A 26093-nucleotide genomic window follows, 5' to 3' on the forward strand; every position below is an offset into this window, starting at 1 on the left:
TCCTCTATCAAGTCTAAATATAGAACCTTTTGATTTTAGGGTTAAAGATGCTATTCCAAAATTGGAATTATACCTGTTTGAACCCAGAAATGGCACTGTGGGTACACCATAGTTTTTTTGGCAGCCACTTTTCTTGTTGACACATACAGCACTTGACATTCTCTCCGTAGATTCAGCACGTAAATGAGTGAATGTGCACTGTATCACAGGCAGCTGAACCAAGCTGTATGGTGGGTAGGAAGTGTTGAAGATCCATCCAGCTACTGATCGACTAAGATCTATTAAACTTTTCAAAGATAAATGCAAGTACTTTTTCTTAAAAGTTACTTTTTTCCATTAAAATTGTTCTGATTATTGAAGCTTATGATTATGGACACTCTTTTACTGTTGACCTGAAAAATGTATTGGCTCAGAGCTAACAGCTCAGGAAGAGGCCCCCATGGTCAAGGAGGTTAAAAAGGCTGGTAATGACAGAGAGTGTCAATCGGCAGAGTGCCAGACCAGACTAGGCAGAATGGGATACAGATGAGCAGAACATACCAGGGCAGGGAGAAATAGAGGGTTAAGATTTTTAATATTTGGTAGACATAGATTTTGAGAGTGACCCACTCAATGGTTGGGCCTTGTGGATCTGGCCACTCCTCCAAAAGGTTGGATACCCCTGTTGCAAGTTAATCAATATTACAATATATGTCCATCAGTTTAAATTGAAAAGCCTTAGTAACCGTGTTTTTACTCAAAGTAATCTTCACACATTTCAATAAATGCTTTTTCCAAAAAAGACTGCGGACTTCACAAACACCAGATAAAATATATATGTAAATAAGTCAACCAAATACAAAGTTATGATACAATAGTCACTCTTTAAAATAAAAGATGTATCTTGAATACTTTAAAAGTGCAAACACCTGAAAAGGAGCACATTTTACCACTACTCATTAAAGTTTCTGTCCACATATCCTGTGATAAGCTGCACAACATATGTTGAGCTTTTTTTTTCCAAATAGCAACATTTTGAAGGAATTTTTCATAATCCAGAACTTAATGACCTTTCTTTTGATGCTCTATTTTAACAAGCAAGTTTAGATATCAGTGTTTTTTTCAAGCGATTAATACCAGTGTACCTTAAGTGGTTTTCCTGGATGGCTGGACTTACAATACACGACTTACAATATGCCAACGACTGTTCTGTCCAGACTGCAAGTGACATTCAGACCACCCTAAGCATCAATGCCTCATACAAAACTGTTGGTCTCTCACTCAACATCAACAATACTAAAATCCTCCACCAGCCCTGCCCCGGCAAGCATCTACATCTCCAGCTATTGTTATTGATGGGAAACTTTAGAAGTCGTTGAACACTTCCCATATCTCAGCAGCTACCTTTCTCAAAAGGTCATCAAAGTGGAGATCCAGCACAGAATCAGCTGTACCAGCGCAGCCTTCCAAAAATTGCATAACCATGTCTTCAACAAGAGGGATCTCCATAAGAAGACGACAAAGGCTCGAGTCTACAACACTGCTGTTGTCACCACTCTTCTATATGGCATGAGACTTGGGTCACCTACCAAAGGCACCTCCAGTCGCTGGAGAAATTCCACAGGATACTCAGTCAAGTGCGAAGACAGGCGAACAAACTCCAACATCCTTACTGAAGCCAATTCCTTCAGCATTGCAACCATAGTCATGCAAAATCAGCTCCACTGGTCTGGACATTGCATCCGCATGCCAAATAGTCAGCTTCTGAAGCAGATTCTCTTTTCACAACTAAAGGATGGCGCTCAATTTCAAGGAGGACAGAGAAAATGTTTTAGGGGCACTGAAGGCCTCATTGAAAAGGGGAAAAACTGACATCAGTGCGTGGGAGGAAATTGCCACTAACCGTGCCACGTGGTGACACCTCATGCAACAAGCCAAAACAGTCGTAAATTGACTGCATAAACTCTGCTGCAGAGAAGGGTCGAAAGTGGAGAGAGCAGAACCCTAGCTCGAGGAAACACTTGTCCTCTCTGTGCAAAGACTTGTGGTTCCAGGATTGACCTGCTATGTCACTGGAGAACAGACAAATCATGAGCCCTGGCAGACATCATCCTTGCTCTTAGGGACTGACAACGACGACGACTAAGTGGTGTTTAAGCTGGTGTTAAAATGACACCAATTGGAAAATCTAGGCTTTTTGTTGGAGAAAGGGTTCACAGAACAAAAAACGCAACAAATCATTGAAAACTAAACCTTGTTTGACCACAAAATCAAATGCTCAAGCACTGTGAGAAGAAATAAATGGCCTCTTTTCTAATTTGGTGGAACATCATTTGTGAATTATAACCTTCATTGCAAGTATTTAAGTGTATCATATGAAAAAGAAATGAATGTGTGAACCAACATTTCTGCATGAAAGCAACATCTTTGAGAGTGCCTTACAAAATAGAAAGAAGGTTGACACTGAGCAGGAGAGAAAGGGTACAGATGAGAGTAACAGGTGTCCTGCATTTATTAAAAACATCAAGGGTTACAGGGATAGTGCAGGAAAATGGTGTTGAAGTAGAAGATCAGCCATGATTTCACTGAATGGTGGAGCGGGCTCGAAGGGCTGAATGGCCTACTCCTACTTCTTGTGTTCTTATGTTTATTTGAAGTGGCATCTATTGGAAAGTCCTGATCCCGGACACGAGTTGATAAACTACTCATATTTAGAGGACAGAAACAGACAAGAGATGAAGTCAAGTTTCATACTCTCCAGGATGATCCCAGAATAGTAGAATATTCCTGCAGAAGTGGAGCAACATTACAGCTTGAGGTGGTCAAGTCAGAATTGGCTGTGGGAAGCTGTCAGTGGTATAACACATACATACACGTTTACCGCCCACAGATTTACGACGATGGAGGCAACAGTGGAAATGAGACATAATCAGGATCTGGAGATGATAGTGCTAAAAGTGTAAGCAAGACAGTTGTTTACAGCAATTTAATGGAGGCATCATTATCATCGGGGTGGGGGAGCGGGCACAGGAACAGGGGCAAGTTGGAACTAGTAATGAAATACTGATTATAGAATCATAGAATGTTTACAGCACAGAAAGAGGCCACTTGGCCCATTGTGTCTTTGCCAACCGAAAAACAATCCACCCATTCTAATCCCACCTTCCAGCATATGGTCCGTAGCCCTGCAGATTACGGCACTTGAGGTGCGTATCCAGACTCCTTTTGAATGAGTTGAGGGGTTCTGCCTCAACTACCCGATCAGGCAGCAAGTTCCAAACCCCCCCCACCACCCTCAGTGAAAAACAGTTTTCCTCATCTCCCCTCTAATATTTCTACCAATCACTTCAAGTCTATGCCCCTTAGTCACCGACCTCTCTGCTAAGGTAAATAGGTCCTTCACCTCCACTCTATCCAGGCCCCTCAAAATGTTGCACGTTTCAATCAGATCTCTCCTCAGCCTTCTCTGTTCCAAGAAGAACACCAGACTATCCAATCTTTCCTCATTGCTGCAATTTTCCAGTCCCGGCAACACCCTCGTAAATCTCCTCTGTACCCACTCTCGTGCAATTACATCCTTTCTGTAATGAAGTGACTAGAACTGCTCACAGTACTCAAGTTGTGGCCTAACCAATGAGTTATACAGTTCCAGCATAACCTCCCTGCTCTTATATTCCATACCTCGGCTAATAAAGAAAAGGATTCCATATGCCTTCTTAACCACCTTATTGACCTGTCCTGCTACTTTCAGGGATCAGTGGACATTCACTCCATTCACACTTCTCAGTTTTTTCCCCATTAATCATGAATTGCCTTGTTTGACCTCCCCAAATGCATCATCTCACACTTCTCCGGGTTGAATTCCATTTGCCACTTTTCTGCCCATTTGACCAGACCATCAGTATCTTCCTGCAGCGTCCAGCTATCCTCCTCGCTATCTAACACATGGCCTATTTTTTTGTCATCTGCAAACTTCTTGATCATGCCCCCTATGTTTATGTCCCAATCGTTAATATATACCACTAGGAATGAACTGAGAAGTGTGGGGTGGAAAAAGGCGACATGGAGGACAGCGTCCCATCAACAAGACAGTCAAAGGATGTGAAGCTTCAAGGTGATGATGAGATCAAGTGAGTGTATGAGTGGGTGGGGGAGGGGGGGGGTGGGGGTGATGGAAAGTGACAGAGAGGGAGAATTTGGGATGAAATTGCACAGGGTAAGGAATTACTCAGCGCAGACAGATTGAGGGAGGAAATAAAACAGGAAAAGCACAAGGAAGCCAGCATAATAGAATAATTATGACCTTGAACGAGAAATGACAGAGGGTGATAAATTCAGAAGTGGAGAAAAGACTAAGGTGAGACCTAGAGTTTAACGACACCATATGGTGGTTTGGGTAGAACATGGTGGAACACAGATCTGGGATTCCAATACAATTCAATGTAACAAAAACAGAAAATGCTGGAAATACTCTGCATGTCTGGCAGCATTCGTGGAGAAAGAGAGTTAATGTTTCAGGTCTCTAACCTTTCATCAGAACCTTTTTCTCTCTCCACAGATCCAGCCAGACCTGCTGAGTATTTCTAGCATTTTTTGTTTTTATTTTAGATTTTCAACATCTGCAGTATTGTGCTTCTGTATTCAATGTAACAATCCTGCTTTATGGAAATTATTGACTTAAGTGCTGTATTCTTTAAGCAGATTGTTTTAATTCTTCAGGAATGACAAAAGCATCTATTTCCATACACACTGGGATAAAAAGCCCCCAAGCCAGTTTAAGAATGTACTTTTTATTATTTGGTATTAATACTCAAGTTTCCAGGCGACGACTGTAGTGACAGTCCCAGAGCAATACCACACCACAGGATTCAGCAAACACTCAACAACAATTAAGCAGCAAAGGCCTTGGGAATTATCTAGGCTCTCTGCAGTATGCAGTACATTGCACTTCTCCATCTTCTGTTGTTTTTGGGTAGTAATTATACACATCCAGCAGTCAGTTGTGCTAGTGATGGAACAAACTTGCAGTATTGTCTAGGGACATCTCAGCCCATCTTGAAAGATGACTTAGTCCCCATTCACCTGGTGAAAAAACAACTTACTAATGAATCAATGTATGGACTTGTTATCCTAGCATAAGATACACTGAGATACAAGCCACTAATAAGGCAGCCCTCAAGTAAAGGCAGTGTCTGGTGAGGTACTAAACTACAAAGACCAGGAGGTCTCAAATTTGAGTTCTGGTCTGTGCCGACTTAATTGGTTTCAGCCAGGGTAGTAACTGAGATGCAACATTACAATCACTGAACTCGGGGAGGGGAAATTGTTTGTCACCATTCCTGCTTCTGATTGGGTCCAGTCACTTCTACTGCAAAGTACATATATGTACATTGGGTAACAACAGGTGTGGTCTTGACGGTGTTGCCCCTTAACGTCAAACGGTGTATTGACACATGTAGGCTCACAAGATGAAAGGCCATTTCAGCAAGTTAATCGAGGATGGCCAGTAGCCACAAACATATCCCAAGCAGGAGTCAACTACAGGAGAGAAGAGATAGTTGGGAGAAAATAACCATGTCCATATAGAACCATTTTAAAATTAACTCAGTGCAGTAGCCCCATCCTTGACCCTCTGACCTAGGTAGGAATACAGCTCTTCAGACACATTACTGGGAAGCGCGCTTGCAGCAAGACCTGGCCAACATACAGGCTGGGACTGGTAAGTGGCAAGTAACAAGTAACATTCACACCATTTAAGTGACGGGTAATGACCATTCCAACAAGAGAGAATCTAACCATCTCCCTTTGATCTTCAACAGCTTTACCACTGCTGAATCCTCCACCAACATCCCGGTGGTTACCACCAACCAGAAACTTAAGTGGGCCAGCCATATAAATACTATGGCTACTAGAGCAGGTCAGAAGCTGGGGAATTCTGTGGCGAGTAACTCACTTTCTGACTCCCCAAAGCCTGTCCACCATCTACAAGGCACAAGTCAGGACTGTGATGGAATACCCTCTACTTGCCTGGATGAGCGCAGCTCCAACACCATAAGAAACTTGACACCATCCATGACAAAGCAGCCTACTTGATCTGCACCTCATCTACCACCTTAAACATTCATTCCCTCCACCACCAACACACAGTGGCAGCAGTGTGTAACATCTACACGACACACTGCTGCAACTTGCCAGGACTCCTTCCAAACCTGCAACCTCTTCCACAAGGGCAACAGTCACAAGGGAACACCATCTGCAAGATCCCCTCCAAGCCACACACCATCCTGACTTGTAACTACATCGCCGTTCCTTCACTGTCGCTGGGTCAAAATCCAACAGCACTGTGGATGTACCTACACCAAATTAACTGCAGCAATCCAAAAAGGGCATTTCATCACCTTCTCAGGGGCAATTAGGAATGAGTAATAAATGGTGACCTTACCAGCAATGCTCACATCTCATGAACGAATTAAAAAAAAGCAAACCAAATAGAGTAGGAAATGTAATCTTCTAAAAGAAAATAATCTTTACCAATCACGGTGGCGCAGTGGTTAGCACCGCAGCCTCACAGCTCCAGGGACCCGGGTTCGATTCTGGGTACTGCCTGTGTGGAGTTTGTAAGTTCTCCCTGTGTCTGCGTGGGTTTTCTCCGGGTGCTCCGGTTTCCTCCCACAAGCCAAAAGACTTGCAGGTTGACAGGTAAATTGGCCATTATAAATTGTCACCAGTATAGGTCGGTGGTAGGGAAATATAGGGACAGGTGGGGATGTTTGTTGGGAATATGGGATTAGTGTAGGATTAGTATAAATGGGTGGTTGATGTTCGGCACAGACTCGGTGGGCCGAAGGGCCTGTTTCAGTGCTGTATCTCTAATCTAATCTAAACTAGTTTACAATTATTCCTCCCCCACAGCTGGTCTTTTTGAATAAAATTTGGATAATCCTCCACCCTGCATCAAAGCATACTAATTAAATAAAGATGCACAGAATTTGGAACGATAGTCAAATTATAAAATTTAAATGGGAAAAATACTTCTTTCTTTCTCTCTCCGCCCCCCATCCCCCAACCAAATCAGTATTGCTCAGTTGACAGTATATCAAATTTACACTATTACCTCAAGCAGAAGGTTAAACTCCGTTAACTGACTTTTAGCAACCTAGGCTAAGGCTCCAGTGCAGTACTGAGCAACTGTTGCATGGTCAAAGATGCCATTTTTCAGATGAGACATTAATCCAAGATGCTACCTGCCTGCTCATGTGGATGAAAAAGAACCGATGGCACTATTCAAACAAGAATAGGGGAATTTTTCCAGTGTCCCATGCCAACATTTATCACTCAACTATCATATCACCAACAAAAACAGAATATCGAGCCCTTTGGTTATTAAACCTTTCTGTTTGAAAATTGGCTGTTTTATTTGCATATAAGACTGCACTTCCAAAAAGTAGTCCATTCATTGCGAAGCCCATTCCCAACTCTAGCTTCTATGCCTCTTACACCATCCGTTAGCAACCATAGCTTCAGCTGTCTAGGTCCATGCTCTCGAATTCCCACTCTCCTCTAAGACTGCCTTTGTATCTCTTTCACTAAGCTAATATCTCTTCCTTTGGCTTGGCATACATTTGTCTGTTTACACCTTTGAGAAGTGCTATGGGACGATTTTCCGCACTAAAAGGTATGATTTAAAAGCAAGTTTAAAATTATTCACAGTTATGTAAAACTTTCACAGAGGCCCTAAATATAACGTGGCGACATGGGGATTAAAGCATAACCACTTATATAAATACTAAGCAGAACCCCTCAAACGGCACGCGACTTGCAGAGAGAGCTCTGTCCCTTGAATGTTCAAAGACTGTATCACCTCTCGATGATCCAATTTTCTCTATTCAAAAAACTCAATATACAATTTCTACTATATAGGTTAGCTGGCCACAGATAAAGTATAAATGGTGATTGAACATGTAGGAACAGATTCATACTGGAACACAAGGGGAATGTAAAAGTGGAAATCTAAGTGAAACAAGTAGTAATATGCACAAAAACCCTTTAAATTTGCAGAAAAATTCAATGATTAAGCTGACAAGTAATATTCTTAAAATGACAGGAATAAGCTGTGTGCCATAAGAGTGAAGGGGGAAAGAAATAGAAATAAATTTGAAAATTGTTAAAGGAGCATCATTTTCATTGCAGTTGGTGTGTGCTGAATAATCTTTACACAAGTTAACCCTTGTACAAGTTAACCAGAGTTGGAAATGCATCAAGTTTGAAATAAAGTGACAAGGTAGAATCATCCTGAATCCTTGCATCAGCTAGCAAGTGCTATTGCCAGGAACCAGGTGTTCCCAGGTGATTTGTGTAGAGATCAGATGGGTTAAGATGGAACAGCAGTTCCACCAACATGTACTTTGATCGTGTCTTTAACTGTGAAAAATGTTCCAGATGGTTCAGGAGGTGCAATAATTAAAATGGACGGCAAGTCAAATGATAAATTAGGAAGAGTAACCAAAGGTTTGGGACACAGGTGGGATTTAAGGAGGGTCTTAAAATGAGAGAAGATGGAGATGGAAAAGTTGTGGGGTTTAGAGATGCAATTCCAGAGTGCAGAGCCCAGACAGCTGCCAATGATGGGATGAGGAAAGGGACAGTGTCAGAAAGAGAGTTTGTGACATGAGGGGGTTTAGAAACATAGAAAATACAGCACAGAACAGGCCCTTCGGCCCACGATGTTGTGCCGATCCTTTGTCCTCTGTCAAGGACAATTTAATCTATACCCCATCATTCTCCTTTATCCATATACCTATCTATAGAAACATAGAAGGGTTTGTAAGTCTGGAGACGATTACTGAGAAAGGGAGGCTAAAAGTGAGGAGATTTAAACATGAGATTGAGAATTTTAAATACAAAAATCTCTACAAGTGATTGGTTTAGTTGAAAAAATGCTGTGAATGCAAAATGCTTTATGTATCTTATTCACAGGATTCAGTTTTAAAATATTACAAAGCACTCTACCAAAATGTGGAAGACAAAAAGGACTTCTCAAATTCAAATCGAAAATTGGGCACAGCCTTTTGTTCTTCGTGGAATATCTATTCCAAAAACAGAATCATCTTTCAACTTGTTACAGTATAGATCTTAGTCCAATGCAACAAACATGTAGCACAGATATGTTGACTTGATACAGTCAATGTTTTGTTTCTACATATAGACTTATGAACATTAATGAGACGTTTGTATAAAGTTACCCTCGATCACTTTCCACAGCACTAACCACCCCCCCCCTCCCCTCTCTATTTAATATTCTGGTCTCCACATATTCCGTAGATTTTCGACCATACACCAGTAGGAATTCACATTAACGCTTGAGGGATCTTCCACACACCTTGCATCAAGAATTACAACACATCCAGTTCAAATTATTCAATATGCATAAACGAACAAATTAAACGTTGATAAAATTTGCTTCTAAATAAACTTTCCCATCCATCTACAAGTAACGACAAAATGTTCCTTACTTACGTGGTTAAATTATGCATACAAAATACAAAGCAATTCTTGACAAGTCAACACAGTATAGAAAATCCATCTCGTTTTAGTTGCTTTGCTCCAACTATTGCTCCAGTTATTTTGATTAGAATAGAAGCCTCCCGTGACATATTCTGGATTATTTTCACTAGATGAAGCTATCGTCGCAACTGGATGCGATATTTGACAAAATTCCCACATTCGCTCAGAATAGGATTAAAAGCGTAATTTTCTCATCAACCTTCATCAATGTTTTTGTTAATTAACTACATCTAGAAACGTCATCTGTAAAAGCTGCTGTTAACTGACCGGGATCAATGACGGTCTCCTTTAACTCCCCCGCCACCCCCGGGGGTCGCACCGTCCCACTCAAGACTGACTGTACCTGGCTGGTGATGAAGCTGCCGGTTTCCGAGAGCGAATACAAGCTGAGGACGGCGGCCAGCGCCGCCCGGACCACGCTCATCGCCGCCGTTACCGTTATCCCGAGCTCGCGGCGCTATCAACGTCAAAGGCGAGAGAGCAACCGTCAACCCGGCGATGGACAGACTGTGACCGACTGTCGAGGCAGCGACGCGCTGAGACGCTCAACACCTCGCTCCCCCCCTCTCTCTCTCTCTCTCTGCCCGCGGAGATGCCGCCCAGTACCTCTTACACACGCGCCGCCTCCTCACCCAATTCAGCACTCCGTTCTCCAGTCAGCGGGATCGGCCGCCACTGCGCAGCTGCAGGCACAGACACGCTCAGCCTCACGGGAGCTGTAGTTGGTTTTCCTAACGCGCCATCTCCGGGTAAAGAGAACTACAGTTCCCGGCGTCCTTCGCACGGCCACCCCCACACCCCACTGGACGGGCGTTTCTGCGGCGAGCCAATGAATGTTGGCCACGCGACGGAAAGGCGACACAACGGCCGCAAACACCCCCCCCCCCCCCAAAAAAAACAAGCAGCGAGCATGTGAGCCAAGCAGATAAGCGGTCATCCCAGTTATAAGGGAGCAGAACTAATTGATAATTAACAGAGCTTTCAAAGAGCCAACACAAGCACTATGGACTGGAATAGCTTCCCTCTCTCTTCTATGGCACCGTGAACTGCCCAGCAGGTAGGTGGGTCAGCATCTGCGAAGAGAAGTGACAGGGAAATGCTTGGGGTCGACACACCCTGGTCCCGTCCTCAGAACCTATCTTTCTCATTTCAATAACTTAAAGGCTGTAGTGCATTGAAGCAAAGTTCCAGTGTTAGCTGGTAGCATTCTAGCTTCAGAGACAGGTCTTGGGTTCAAATCCCACTTCAGAGACTGGAGCACGTAACCTCGACGCTCAGTACAGTATTGAAGGAGTCCGACTTTGTTGGAGAGGCCATCTTTCAGATGGGATATTAAAATAGAGGCCCATTTTCCCTCTCGTGGCATTATTTCCCCCTGTATCTTAAAAGTGTATATCCCTCAACCAATATTACAAAAAACATTATCTGGCCATTACCACCTTGCTGTTTGTGGGACCTTGTGCACAAACTGACTACTGTGTTTCCCTGCAGTACAACTTCAAAGTTTCAAAGTCTGTAATGTGCTTTGGGACATACTGAAGTTGTGAAAGATGCTATATTTCCATACCTACTTTGCAATTCTGACCATTATTATAGTCAAGTGTTAAAGCAATAGTCTACAACATAAATTCATTGAATCCATATTTTGTGGCATGGATACAATGGTGATAAATCCTATAGAACAACTGTAAAAATGATCAGTAATTGAATTTGTCACAAAACAGTATTATCATTAAAATTAATCTAAAACTTCAATTAAGTATGCATTATGTAACAAATTAAATTTGTACAGTAAAGGTTTGAACATGAGTTTGAGCTGATTTGCTTAAAAATACAGGTCATGCACTCAAATACCTTATGAACTTGTACCTTCAAAGATTTCTGAATATGCACAAGATTCTTATGCTCTTGCACATCACTCAAGATGGTACCATTCAGATACTGCCTTTCCATGTTTCTCCTCCAAAGTGCATCACTTCACACTTACCTGCATTAAATTGCACCTGCCACATGTTTGCCCATTTCACCAGTCTGTCTACATCCTCCTGAAGTCTGCTCTGATCCTGCTAACTCTAACATTGCCAAGTTTTGTATCATTTGCAAACTTTGAAATTGTACTCCCTATACCCAAGTCCAGGTCATTGATAGACAAAAAAAAATCCTAGTACCAATCTCTGGTGGATCCATTGCATGTTCCTCTCCAGTCAGAAAAATATCTGTTCACACTACTCTGCTTCCTAACCAAAGTTATCACTGTCGTATCAATCCCATGTCTTTCTATTTTCAGAATAAATTTATTTAGAGATACAGCACTGAAACAGGCCTTTGGCCCACCGAGTCTGTGCCGACCATCAACCACCCATTTATACTAATCCTACAATAATCCCATATTCCTACCACATCCCCACCTTCCCTCCATTCCCCTACCGCCTACCTATACTAGGGGCAATTTATAATGGCCAATTTACCCATCAACCTGCAAGTCTTTGGCTGTGGGAGGAAACCCACACGGTCACAGGGAGAACTTGCAAACTCCGCACAGGCAGTACCCAGAATCGAACCCAGGTCGCTGGAGCTGTGAGGCTGCGGTGCTAACCACTGCACCACTGTCATGCAGTATTTTATCAACTGGTGTTTGAAAATTCAAATATACACATACAGACACACATACATCATCTATTGCACCACCTTCATCAACCCTCTGTTACTTTATTAAAAAAGAGATTGGTTACCAACGTACCTACCGAGTAAGGCTGTCATTCTGGGACAGATGGCATAATCCACATATCACAGGAGTTAAGCTTCCCTGATTTAGCTTTTGGGGAAAATCATGAGGCACAATGACTTAAGGCATTTCTGCTGAAGCCCATCCACATGATGTGCCTGCTCCTATCTAATAAAGGAGCTCTATACCCACCACCTCTACTCAAAAAATCTCTAACTTCCTTTAATAAAGAGAAAGAACTTGCATTTATACACACATTGCCTCCAATTTATTCCAGCAGTGGCATGCCACCTCAACAGTATAAATCCCCAAAATGTGGGTCCAAGCTCAGAGAAAGGACATAGAAGGATCACTGAAACTACCAAGTCTAGTTTGGCACTGCCTGAACAAAGACAGTTAAGTTCTTAAGTTCCTCTGGGTGGTGGGGGAGGGGGAACCTATCTTGTTTAGTATTGACTATGAATGCTAGGGGTCAACTGAAATTTTCAAAACTAAGATCAATAAAATTGTGTACAGTAAGGGTATCAAGGAATATGGAGCAATGTGGGTAGATGGAGTTAAGATGCAGACCAGCCATGATCTAATTAAATGGCAGAACAGGCTCACGGATCTACTGAACTATCAGGGTGAATCGAGTCAAGTCATCAATTGATGTTAAAATAGAAATTTATAAAAAAAAGTAATTATTTAAGAATGTAAGATTACATACAAAAGTTGAGCTATAGAGATGATACATACAAAAAATACTGTGTAAACAGTGATTTTGTTGGTAAGTAAGGAACAAGGTTTACAGAGCAGAGAATATATTAAAGGCACTGTATAAATGCAAACTTTCCCGGTAGAGGGGAAAAAAAACTGCTGCTACATTTCAGGGTTTTATATCACAGGAGCAGACTATGCCAAGTCCTTGCCCTGTGAAATAACAAGCTGTTATTAGAAACATCTCCAAAGGATGCCATCTCGCCAATGTTCCCATGGGCCAGATCAACTCTAGATTGGAGTTAGTAACCCAAAAACTTTGTTGCCTAAAATTACAGAACTTTGCTACAAAGAATTGCTTTGGCTAACCTCTGAGCTGAAACCTTAGTACATTAATACTGTTTACCTTGATGTAATTGTCTCTCGAGATAAGGAGGCCAAAGAGAGAAATCTGCAATTTGCAATGCAAACACTAAAGCAAAAGGCGTTAGTAAAAAAAATCTGATATACAAATTAGAAAACAGTGAAGAGTTTTGACACTGTTACTCTAAGTTTTCCTTTGCGCACACATGCTTTGAATAATACCTGTTCTAATTTCTGCTTATGAGGCTCAGTTGTCACACAGCGCTACTGTGAAGGGATATTGGGACATTTTACTAAATGCATGTTGCTGTATCATAAAACTGATTTAATTATAGCTTTTGGATTTTAAACAAATAATCTTGGAGACAAGATAACAGTTATACCTAGTGAATTTTTAGTTTCAAAAAACAAAATCCTATGAGAAGATGCGTTGAACAATTCCAATTCATAAAGTAGCTTTTATCCTCAATGGAGAATTTATTTTGTATATTCTGGGTAAGACCACTGCCAGCTTGTGCTGTGTAGTTATCCAAATTTACTGAAAGATCACACACTTCAATAAGTATCAGCACCAATAAAAACATGCTTCAATAACAACCTGCTATTATACAGCACTTTTAACATCCCAAGGTGTTTCACAGAAGATAAAAATTGACACATAGCTAATGAAGGACACATTAGGACAGGTGGTAGCTTTCTCTGGAGATTTAGGGAGGGGATTCCAGAGATTAGGGCTCAGACAGCTGAAGGCACGTCTGCCAATGGTCGAGTGAAGGAAGTGGAAGATGCGCAAAAGGTCAGAGTTCAAGCAACGCGGAGAGCTTGGAGCGCTGTAGAGCTGGAGGAGGTCACAGAGATAGGGAAGGGCAAGGCCACAGAGGGATTTAAAAATGAGGATGAGAATTTTTTGAAAATCAAGGTGTCACTGGAGCGGGAGCTTAAACTTTAGTAAAGTATCTCGTGTACCTGGATCTTTTACAAGAAGGGATAGCGATGCCCCATAACCAAAAGATAAAGATTAAGTACATAAAGAAAATACCAAAATAAATAGGAAAAAAACTGATTAAGGGAATGACAAAAATGAGAAATCAAACTCAGGAGAGGGGGGAGGGAGAAACAGGAACAAAATTTACTGACAGAGAACAGCAGTGGGAAAAATTTAAAATGGTGATCAAGACAGTCCAGGAAAAATATATTCCTCTAAAAAGGAAGAATAAACCAGCTAAGAGTGTCACATCATGAAAGAAATAAGGGCAAAATTGAAACTAAAGAGAAGAAAGGCATATATTTTCACAGACGACAAAGGAGAGACTGATAAAAGGAAAATTAAAGTTTCGGAAAGAAGTTTAAAAAAAGGAAGGCAAAGAGAAACTGCAAAATTAAAATGATATAAACAAAAGAAAAATCAAGATAGGGATAGAGTCAGTAAGGAATACATACGATAAACACACAATGACAGTGAAATGGTAGAAATATTTAATAATTACTTTGCCTCAGTATTTACCAGTGAGATTAACAGGTGAGCATGACTTTTGAAGAAATCAAAAAAGATGTAAAGACCTTTAAGATAGAAGGGGAGGAGATAATAGATAACTGATAAACTAAACAAACAGAGGATGAAACCCTAGGTCTGGATGGATTGCATCCACACATATTAAAATAGTTAGAGAAAAGGTAACAGGCACTATTACACACGTGTAAATATTTCAGTAGAAAAGGGATTAGTGTCAGAGGACTGACGGACAGCTAATGTGATTCCTCTATTTAAAAAAGGACTTAGAACAAGTCCGGAGAGAATTAGACCAATTAGCTTATCAGTGGTAGCACAGATAATGGAATCTTTACGCAAAGTTTTCTTAGAAAAACATCTAGAAACTGAAAATATAATAAAGAGCGGTCAGAACTTCTTGTGGTGCAAAAGGAGGATGTTCTTGACGGGGCAAAGACAGAGTCGAGTTGGTTGGACTTGAGAAGATCATGGTACTGGGGGTATCCTCTGGCCTCCAAATAGTGAGAGAGATAGAAATGCAAATCTGCAGTGAAATCACAGAGATGTGCAACAACTATAGAGTGGTGATATTGGGGAACTTTACACAAATATCGATAGGAATAATGTTAGAGTAAAGGGTAAGAAAGGGGAGGAATTTCTGAAATGTGTTCAGGAGAACTTCATTGACCAGTATTGTTCTTGGTCCAACTAGGAAGGAGGCATTGCTGGATCTGGTGCTGGGGAATGAGGTGGGCCAAGTGGACTAAGTGTCTGTGGGGGGATCATATCATACGGTTTAGATTAGTAATGAAGAGCAAGGAATAATCTAGTAGAACTTCCAAATTGGAAGAGGGCTAACTTCAATGGGATGAGAGAGAAACTAGCCAGGGTAGAATGGAACCAAAGATTGACTGGAAAAACTGTAACGGAGCAATGGGTTATTTTAAGGTGATGTTTCAGGTTCTGGCTAGGTACATCCCAAAAGGGGCAAAAGGTAAGGGAACCAAAGGCAGGGCTCCTTGTATGTGTTCTGGTCTCCATATTATAAAAAGGATACAGAGGCACTGGAGAAGGTGCAAATAAAGAGTTACTAGGAGGATACAAGAATTGAGAGGCTATACCTATCAGGAAAGATTGAACAGGCTGGGGTTCTCAAGGATAGGGAAGGCTAATGGTTGGCCTGATAGAGGTCTTTACATTTGCCTTATCAAACCTCTTCATAATTTTAAAGACAACTTCTGGGGGAGACCAGAGCTAGGGATCATACATACGATAGTCACTAATAAATCTAATAGCGAATTCAGGAGTAAATTCTTTACCCAGAAAGTGGAACTCACTACCACAAGCAGGCAATTAACACAGATGCATTTAAGGAGAAGCTAGGTAAAGAAATAGTGTGACAAAGAACAGCACAGGAACAGGCCATTTGGCCCTCCAAGCCTGCGCCGATCTTGATGCCTGCCTAAACTAACAGCTTCTGCACTTCTGGGGTCCATATCCCTCTATTCCCTTCCTATTCATATATTTGTCAAGATGTCTCTTAAATGTCGCTATCGTATCTGCTTCCACCACCTCCCCTGGCAGCAAGTTCCAGGCACTCACCACCCTCTGTGTAAAGAACTTGCCTCGCACATCCCCTCTAAACTTTGCCCCTCTCACCTTAAACCTATGTCCCCTAGTAACTGACTCTTACACCCTGGGAAAAAGCTTCTGACTATCCACTCTGTCCATGCCGCTCATAACTTTGTAAACCTCTATCATGTCGCCCCTCCACCTCCGTCGTTCCAGTGAAAACAATCCGAGTTTTTCCAACCTCTCCTCATAGCTAATGCCCTCCAGACCAGGCAACATCCTGGTAAACCTCCTCTGTACCCTCTCCAAAGCCTCCACGTCCTTCTGGTAGTGTGGCGACCAGAATTGCACACAATATTCTAAGTGTGGCATAACTAAGGTTCTGTACAGCTGCAACATGACTTGCCAATTTTTATACTCTATGCCCCGACCGATGAAGGCAAGCATGCCGTATGCCTTCTTGACTACCTTATCCACCTGCGTTGCCACTTTCAGTGACCTGTGGACCTGTACACCCAGATCTCTCTGCCTGTCAATACTCCTAAGGGTTCTGCCATTTACTGTCTACCTCCCACCTGCATTAGACCTTCCAAAATGCATTACCTCACATTTGTCCGGATTAAACTCCATCTGCCATTTCTCCGCCCAAGTCTCCAACCGATCTATATCCTGCTGTATCCTCTGACAATCCTCGCCATTATCCGCAACTCCACCAACCTTTGTGTCGTCCGCAAACTTACTAATCAGACCAGCTACATTTTCCTCCAAATCATTTATATATACTACAAACAGCAAAGGTCCCAGCACTGATCCCTGTGGAACACTACTAGTCACATCCCTCCATTCAGAAAAACACCCATCCACTGTTACCCTCTGTCTTCTCTGCCAGCTCACCTCTGATCCTGTGTGACTTCACCTTTTGCACCAGTCTGCCATGCGGGACCTTGTCAAAGGCTTTACTAAAGTCCATATAGCCAACATCCACCGCCCTTCCTTAATCAATCATCTTCGTCACTTCCTCAAAAAACTCAATCAAATTAGTAAGACACGACCTCCCCTTCACAAAACCATGCTGCCTCTCGCTAATAAGTCCATTTGTTTCCAAATGGGAGTAAATCCTGTCCCGAATAATCCTCTCTAATAGTTTCCCTACCACTGACGTAAGGCTCACCGGCCTATAATTTCCTGACATGAAGTAGAGTGGTAGGAGGCTTGTATAGTGCATAAACACTGGCATGTACCAGTACAGCTAAATGGCCTGCTTCAGTGCTGTAAAAACTATGTAATACTGTGTAACTATGACAAGGAAATGGGAACCTGTTCTATATAGAGAAACAAAAAAGTAGCAAATACACTATGAATCATTAAAGGAGTGAAGAAATTTAATTCATGATATCTAGCAAACTTGAATAGGCTGCAATAGAGGGAATGTGTGGAGACCCTATTCTGTCTCCTCGAAAGGTAAAAGCTAAGCATTAGCCATCATGCTCGCAAGTTATAATTAACCTAACAAGACATATTCCCACAACACAGCTCAAATGCATACAAAGTATTATACAAAGCCCAACTCCAAACTTTGAGCACAATGTATGACAGGTGCAAACAACGCATCATCCAGATACCATCCACTCATCGACCCGTTCAACACTACAATGTGAAATATGGACAGGAATGCCAAATCTAAAATTTCATGGCCAAGGGTCGTCATCTTACAATCAAGATGAAACAAAACATACACTACATGCATACCATATATGCCAGCAAAAAAAGCTTTTTTAAAAATAGAAAACTTTCTCTTTCCCTTTTCCCTTCCTCTAAAATAAATTAAATGTAAATGCCACAAACAACTGGCCTGATTTAATTGGGACCTACAAAAAGTTATGACGTGATATGAACCATGAAAGAGGAAGGCTGATTAAAGCAGATCTCAGCCAACCATCACTCCCACCAAGATCGTTGCAATAACAGAAAAACAATATCAGAACCACACAATATTCTCTCCAACAGGTTCATACATTGACCCCCATAACAATCTTTAAAAATAAAATGGTCCAAGCAGCAGGCTGTAGACAAAGTTCTGTGGTCCCACATCCACTCGAAAATAGTAGTGTACGTAACCAGAGATCGAACGAGGTGGCAGCTTCATTGACATCCTCAACCATAGTGGAAGTCAGCACATAAGTGCAGGAGACAAGGCTGAAGCCTATGCGAGTGTCCAGCTAAAAAGGTCAAATGGATGATGTTACTTTGCCTCTACCAGTGATCCATGTCATCACACAGCAGTGTCCAACCAATTTGTTTCATTAAGAAGTACCTAAGTGTGTTGAACAAAGCAAAGGCTGTGGGCCTTGGCAACATCCCAGCTGTAGCGCTGAAGATCTGTGCACCAGAGCTAGCTGTGCCCCTAGACAAGCTGCTATGTATGCCACCTTGCAGCCCTAGTAAATCTGAGGTCAATCGGGGTCAAAGAGACAGCCCAAGAGGCAGTAGTCATTTCCATAACAAAGGAAGGCAGTTGTGCTTATTGGAGACCAATCATCACAGCCCCAGGACATCGAAGCAAGAGTTCCTCAGGGCAGTGTCCTAGGCCCAAACATCTTCAGTTGTTTCATTAGTGACCTTCACTGCATCTTAAGGTCAAAAGTGGTGATGTTCACCGATGATCACAAAGTCTTCAGTTCCATGTGCAACTCCTCAGACAATGAAACAGCCTATGTCAATTCACAGCTGAACCTGGATAATGTCCAGGCTTAGACTGACAAGAACCAGGTAATAATTGAGTCACAAATGTCAGATAAGGACCATTCTGAATAAGAGAAAGCCCAGCCATCATCTCTTGATCTTCAATGGGGCCACCATCACCAAGCTTCCCACCATTAACATCTTGAGGATCACCATTGACTAGAAGATGGCAGAGGCTGGGTACTCTGTAATGAGTGGGTTACCTCCTGACCCCTTATAGCTTTATCACCATTTGAGGGTCAACTCTGGAGTGTGATGGAATAATCACCCATTTTCCTGGATGGGTGCAGCCACAACAACACTTAAAAAGTCAACACCATTTAAGACAGAGCAGTTCACCTGATCAATGATCCTGCTCCTGGATTCAATATCCACTCCCACCACTACAGTACACCATGGCTGCAGTATGCACTTCAACAACTCATCAAGTTACACAATATGATTTTCAACAGAGAAGGGCAGAAGCAGCAACTACCACCTCAAGTTTCCTTCCCAAGAACCCTGATTTCAACATATATTTGCCATTCCTTCATCATTGTTGAGTCAGTATCCTGGAATTCCATGCTTAATACAATCATGGGAGCAGCACCATCAGCCAAGAACTGCAGCAGTTCAAAAAGGCCCACCACCACCTTTTTGGGCAAGTAGGAATGGGCTGTGTTTTATTGTCTTGCCAACGTTGCTCGTATCCAGAGAGCAAATAAAAAGACTACTGGCAAATCCGTGTGTCATGAACACCTAGAATTTATGACACTAACTTTACCAACACTAAAGGTCCAACTGAAAGGCTTATTTGGAGAGACCCAATCCTGCCAACGTGGATCTTCAGCAGCTTGGCTTGGGCACAGCTGGCTCTGGTGCACATATCTTCAGCGCTACAGCTGGGATGTTGCCAAGGCCCATAGCCTTTGCTTTGTTCAACACACTTAGGTACTTCTTAATGTTACATGGCATGAGACATCAGTTAATTACACAAAGTTGATTAAAAATGAATTGGCTGGCAATTCATTACTGATGTGCATTCCTTCAGTTCAGCCAGAATGTAGCATAAGGACATAAGAAAGAGGAACAGGCGTAGGCCGTTCAGCCCCTCGAGCCTGCTTCGCAATTTAATAAGATCATGGCTGATTGGATTGTGGCCTTAACTCCATTTTCCTGCCTGTCCCCCATAACCCTCAATTCCCTTGTAGATCAAAAATCTGCTTACACAGCCTTGAATATATTTGAGCTTTTAATGTAGTACAAGTGCTGTCAGTCAAATTGAACAATTTCAGTTTTCTTAGTGTTTCATTGAGAAATATATCACAACTGAGCTAAAAGCTTTAGTGCCAACATTTCCCCAGTGATAACTGTGGCCAACAGTTCAGCACCAGTCAGTGGTTTTAATTGATCTAACTGATTGTTGGCTCAGTGCAGGCTATTAAATGCCAAAATTGTGTGTGTGCAGCCAGGTCAGTCCAACAGGCACAAGATGCCAACTGGCCTCCACATTCAGCAGTCAAAAACCATGGAGAGATCTGATATTTGGTGTTCACTTCCATTGACAGCACTCCAAAGTGGATGTGTAAAAACCAGCCATGCCAAAAAAAACAATGGTCTAGGCTGGCAGTGAACAAGGCTTTATTGGCCTTTACAATTCTGCACTTTGATGAAAGTTGGATTCAATACTCCCAGCTGTTCAAAAGACTAACTTACCACAAACATTAACAAGATATAAATGGGTTTCCTGCCATTCTGCATTTCAGCAAAATAGAATAGTGTACACAAATCCCTAGCAGAAAGCACTGCACAAATTGTCCCCTCAAGAATAATGCTGCAGAGCATCAACAGAACAATTAAGGGATCATCAAGCAACCTAGAAAAGTGACAAGACATCTGATCAGTCAAATAAACAAGACCACCACACCTGGAGTCCTGCATGCAGTTTAGGTCTCTTTGGAGGCAGTACAGCAAAGATTCACCAGATTGGTTCATTGGATAAGAGGGTTGTCCTGTGATGAGAGCCTGAGTAAATTGGGTCTATACTCTCCGGAGTTTAGAAGGAGAGGTGATCCCATTGAAAAATACAAGATTCTGAAGGGGCTTGAGAGGGTACACATTGAGAGATTGTTTCCCCTGGCTGGGGAATCTAGAACATGGGGGTGCAGTCCCAGGATAAGGGGTCAATCATTTAGAACTGATATGAGAAGGAATTTCTTCTCTCGGAGGGTTGTGAATGTTTAGAATTCTGTAACCAGAGGGTTTTGGATGCTCCATCGTTGAGTATATTTAAGGTTGAGGTAGACAGATTTTTGGTCTCTCAGGGAATCAAGGGATATGGGGAGCAGGCAAGAAAGTGCAGTTGAGGCAGATGATCAGCCATGCTCATATTGAATGATAGAGCAGGTTCGAGGGGCCATTCGGTCTACTCCTCCTATTTCTTATGTTCTTACAAACTCAAAATAGAGACAGGCACAAGTTAGTATCACCTGCATCAGAAGCTTGTGGGTTCAAGTCTCACTCCAGAAACTTGAGCACATAACCTAGGCCAACACACCAGTGCAGTACTGAGGGAGCACTGCACAGTTGGAGGTACCGTCTTTCGTTAGACAGGCTTGATAGCCTATATTTTGCCTAGAGAAACTTCTCCCACTGAAAACAGGTAAGCAATTTTCTGCTCTGAATATGCAAAGACTAATTTGTCGTAGCATACCAGCTCTTCAAAGCTAGTGACCATTTTCCTAAAACTAGATTTAAGACACTCCATCTTGGAGCTCACTGAAGTTTGAGAAACTTAAAGGTGTCCTGCATGTTGCTAGTGGATGGAATTCAGATTGTCATAGCAATGGATGGCAGGAGCTGTGCATATGTTCGAGTGCACAGCCTATACCCCTAGCAGCAGACACAACAGGGGAATGTGTAGCAATCAACAGGGTGTCGTGAGCTTGTAACTGAGCGGACTGTACATTAAACTATTTCTACAAGTATTTTTCCACACTTGTTACGAGGCAAGTGATATTGAAAAGTCAAAAAAACTATAGCAAAATTTGGCAAGGGTAAGTAATTAAAAATAAAGTGAAGAGTGAGAGACACAACCATCATCAAAAGTTTTTCTTCCTTCACCTCTGATTTTGTGTCACTCATTTCTCGCCTCCTTTTCCATTTTTTCTTCTGCTGAATTTTATTTGTAAAACATAACATAAGAAATAGGAGCAGGAGTAGGCCATTCAGCCCCTCAAGCCTGCCCCGCCATTCAATATGATCATGGCTGATCTGTCCCAGGCCTCAACTCCTCTTTTGGGCCTGCTCCGCATAACCCTCGACTCCGAGATTTCAAAACTCTATCTACCTCTTCAAATACATTTAGTGACCTAGCCTCCACAACTCTCCAAGGTAGAGAATTCCAGAGATTCACCACCCTCAGAGAAGAAATTCCTTCGCATCTCAGTTTTAAATGTGTGCCCCCTTATTCTGTAATTATGTCCCCCTAGTTCAAGATTCCCCCACCAGTGGAAACATATTCTCAACATCTACCCTGTCAAGCCCCCTTAAAATCTTATGTTTCCATCAGATCACCTCTTATTCTTCTAAACTCCAATAAATAAAGGCCTAACCTGTCTAGTCGTTCTTGATGAGACAACCCCTTCATCCCAGGAATCAGCCTAGTGAAGCTTTTCTGTACCTTCTCTCTTGCTGGTCTTTCTGGTTACCTCCTACTTCCACCTGTTTGCTAATGTTTTATTGAGTAATCAAGCTACAACATGGAAGGTTGCAGCAAGGAATTGGCCCAGACAGAACGTGGATGAATTTTTTTTGTCCCCTCTAATATAACACACTACTCTTCTGATCTGTGCAGAAACAAGCAGTTAATCCTACATAGACAACTAAGATTTTAATGCAATAATTGGGATACAGTATACAAGTAATTTGGGACATGACGTAGTAAGTGTAGCATGCTTGGGAGGAAGAATTACTTTGGACCTACGATTCCCAAAGCACTTCACCACTGAGGTTTTCCACATGCCATGTCAGAGTCTGTTGTAGATTGATGAGATTTATTGTTATGATTAGTCAACAACTCCATTCATGTGACTACCAAGACGTTAAAAAAACAAGTTAGATGGACTGTGGTCTTTCATCAACTTACAATTCTTATGTAATCCTTTTGTGTTGGCACCTGAAATGTCTCCTCCCTTCCCAATTCTCTGACTGTGAATAGTATAACATGACAATGAATCTTATGTACGGATTGACCCAGAAGGTGGAACTACAAACCCACTCCAGGGACTACAGCACAGTGGCGCAGTGGTTAGCACCGCAGCCTCACAGCTCCAGGGACCCGGGTTCGATTCTGGGTACTGCCTGTGCGGAGTTTGCAAGTTCTCCCTGTGTCTGCGTGGGTTTTCTCCGGGTGCTCCGGTTTCTTCCCACAAGCCAAAAGACTTGCAGGTTGGTAGGTAAATTGGTCATTATAAATTGTCACTAGTATAGGTAGGTGGTAGGGAAATATAGGGACAGGTGGGGATGTTTGGTAGGAATATGGGATTAGTGTAGGATTAGTATAAAAATGGGTGGTTGATGGTCGGCACAGACTTGGTGGGCCGAAGGGCCTGTTTCAGTGCTGTATCTCTAATCTAATCTAAATCCAGACTGACATTCCCAGTGCAATACTGAGTGAGTGCTGCACTGTTGGATGCAACATGAAACCAAGGTCCCGTCTGCTCTCTCAGGTGAATGTCAAAGATCCCATGAGATTATTGGAAGAGCCATAGAGTCATTTACAACACAGGAGGCCATCATCCAGCCCATCAAGCCTATGCTGGCCTCCACAGAGCTATGCTCTTAGTCTCCCTCCCTGGCTCGGTCCCTATAGTCCTGTAAGTCTGTTTTTCTTAGGTGGCCATCCAAATTCCTCTTCAAGTTATTGATTGTCTCTGCTTCCACTGATATTTTGTCAGATTCCATTTCCTTAGCGAACAGTGTTACAAAGTACTCAGCCTTGCCCTGCACCTCTAAGCAGACCCTCTCTGCCCCCAATAGGCTCCACTCTTCCTCTTAGGGCTCGCTTACTATTTACATGCCTATAGAAGATCTTTAGGTTCCCTTAAGCTGAAGGGAAGGAGAGTTCTCCCTGGAGTTCAAGACAATATTGATCCCTCAACCAACATCATGGAATCACCTGGTGATTTATAACGCTGCAGAACCTGCCTGTGCACAATTTAACTGCTGTGTTTCCCTGTACTACAACAGTATAAGGTAAAAACATTTTAAAAAGTACTTCATGTGGGGGGGGGGGGGGGGGGGTCCCAGCGAAAGAAAAGGGGATCTCTGGTTTGAGCCCCGGCAAATAGAAGAAAACTTACGTGACAGAAGCAGTCCTCGGCCTCGGGATCCGGGGACGAGGAGCCGCTGCCGGCCGGGGCCCCCGGGTTGTTAAACCAGGCGCCTCCGCCCACTCCACTGCCCAGGAGGAGGATCAGTACAGCACCGCTCCCCATCGCCCCTTCGGCCTGAGCTTCAGCTCATCACACACACAGCCCAACCCTAACACACTCAATACTGCTGAGAGGAGGCCTGGAACCCGGAAGAGGAAGTCGGAGGCGAGGATTTTGGTGGGCGCAAGGACCCAGCGGCCCCCCGGCTGAAAGAACAGCAACCATTGGGTATCATCAATAAACTGAGGCCAGGAGCTGCCTGTCCGCACTCCATCCTTTCTAATAACTATGAAGGGCCTACTTTATATTTTCCACTTGCTCGTCTTTCGCCTCTTGTCGACTGAGAGGGTAGGCGTGAGTCAGACTTTGTGGGTCACCTTGCCACAAATTATGTGGATCGGTGAGCCTCCTGAGAAGAACAAGGACTTGCATTTCTATAGCGCCTTTCACAACCTCAAGACGTTGCAAAGCAGTCACTGTTGTTCTGTAGGAAAGTAATGCAATGTAATCAGCAACACAACTGATCCACAATGTAAAGGGCATGGGTTATGAGTAAAGATTAGAAAACGTCAAGCTTAATGTTTCCCCAACCACCTTACTAGACTTGGAGGGAAGTGTAGTCCAGGAAACAGTCACTCATCCTCACTCTTGCAAATCGAGATTATGTACATTAATCGTATCTCCATCATCCTGCTTCATGTTAGGTAGAGCAATTTGGAGGAACTACCTGCCAATAACATCACTAATTTTATTCAATTATATTGTGAATGGGACAGAGGATTGTGAACAGCATTTCCCACCTGAGACATTACTAGAATGGAACCTCATGATGGGGTGGGGGGGTGGATTTCTATCTGTTTCTAGGCTGCCTTTCACCTTTTGTTTAATTCACTAATGGGATGTGGGCTTAGCTGCCAAGGATAGCATTTATTGCCCATCCCTAATTGCCCTTGAGAAGGTGGTGGTGAGCCACATTCTTGAACTGCTGCAGTCCATGTGGTGCAGGGACACCCACAGTGCTGTTAGGAAGGGAGTTCCAGGATTTTGACCCAGCGTAGTGAAGGAATGACGATACAGTTCGAAGTCAGGATTGTGTGTGGCTTGGAGGGAAACTTGCAGGTGGTGGTGTTCCCATGCATCTGCTACCCTTGTCCTTCTAGGTGGTAGAGGTCATGGGTTTGGAAGGTAGTGTTTAAGGAGCCTTGGTGCATTGCTACAGTGCATCTTTTAGATGGTACACACTGCTGCTATTGTGCGTCAGTGGTGGAGGGAATGAATGTTTGTAGATGGGGTGCCAATCAAGCGGGCTGCTTTGTCCTGGATGGTGTCAAGCTTTTTGAGTGTTGTTGGAGCTGCACCCATCCAGGCAAGTGGAGAGTATTCCTTGTGCCTTGTAGATGGTGGACAGGCTTTGGGGAGTCAGGAGGTGAGTTATTTGCCGTAGGATTCCTATTCTCTGACCTGCTCTTGTAGCTATGGTATTTATATTTTTAGGGCGGTGCAGTGGGCAGCCTCACAGCTCCAGCGACCCAGGTTCAGTTCTGGG

At 42.8% G+C, this 26093-nt stretch overlaps 1 protein-coding gene across 2 annotated transcripts in view; it reads right to left on the reverse strand.

The window, feature by feature from the left end:
• The window catches only part of ero1b (endoplasmic reticulum oxidoreductase 1 beta), a 111859-nt gene extending 87139 nt beyond the window's left edge, over positions 1-24720 (reverse strand). Inside the window, exon 1 of one of the 2 annotated variants that reach the window (XM_068020769.1) lies at positions 24476-24720. In XM_068020769.1, the coding sequence (XP_067876870.1) occupies positions 24476-24610 (135 nt within the window). In that variant the 5' untranslated portion in view covers positions 24611-24720. Of the gene's footprint in view, positions 1-9886; positions 10165-24475 lie in introns of those variants that run through there. The other variant, XM_068020776.1, reaches the window with a different exon arrangement.
• Between the last annotated feature and the right edge of the window lie 1373 nt (positions 24721-26093).

This window comes from Heterodontus francisci, chromosome 3 (genome assembly GCF_036365525.1).
Source record: "Heterodontus francisci isolate sHetFra1 chromosome 3, sHetFra1.hap1, whole genome shotgun sequence".
NCBI lineage: Eukaryota > Metazoa > Chordata > Chondrichthyes > Heterodontiformes > Heterodontidae > Heterodontus > Heterodontus francisci.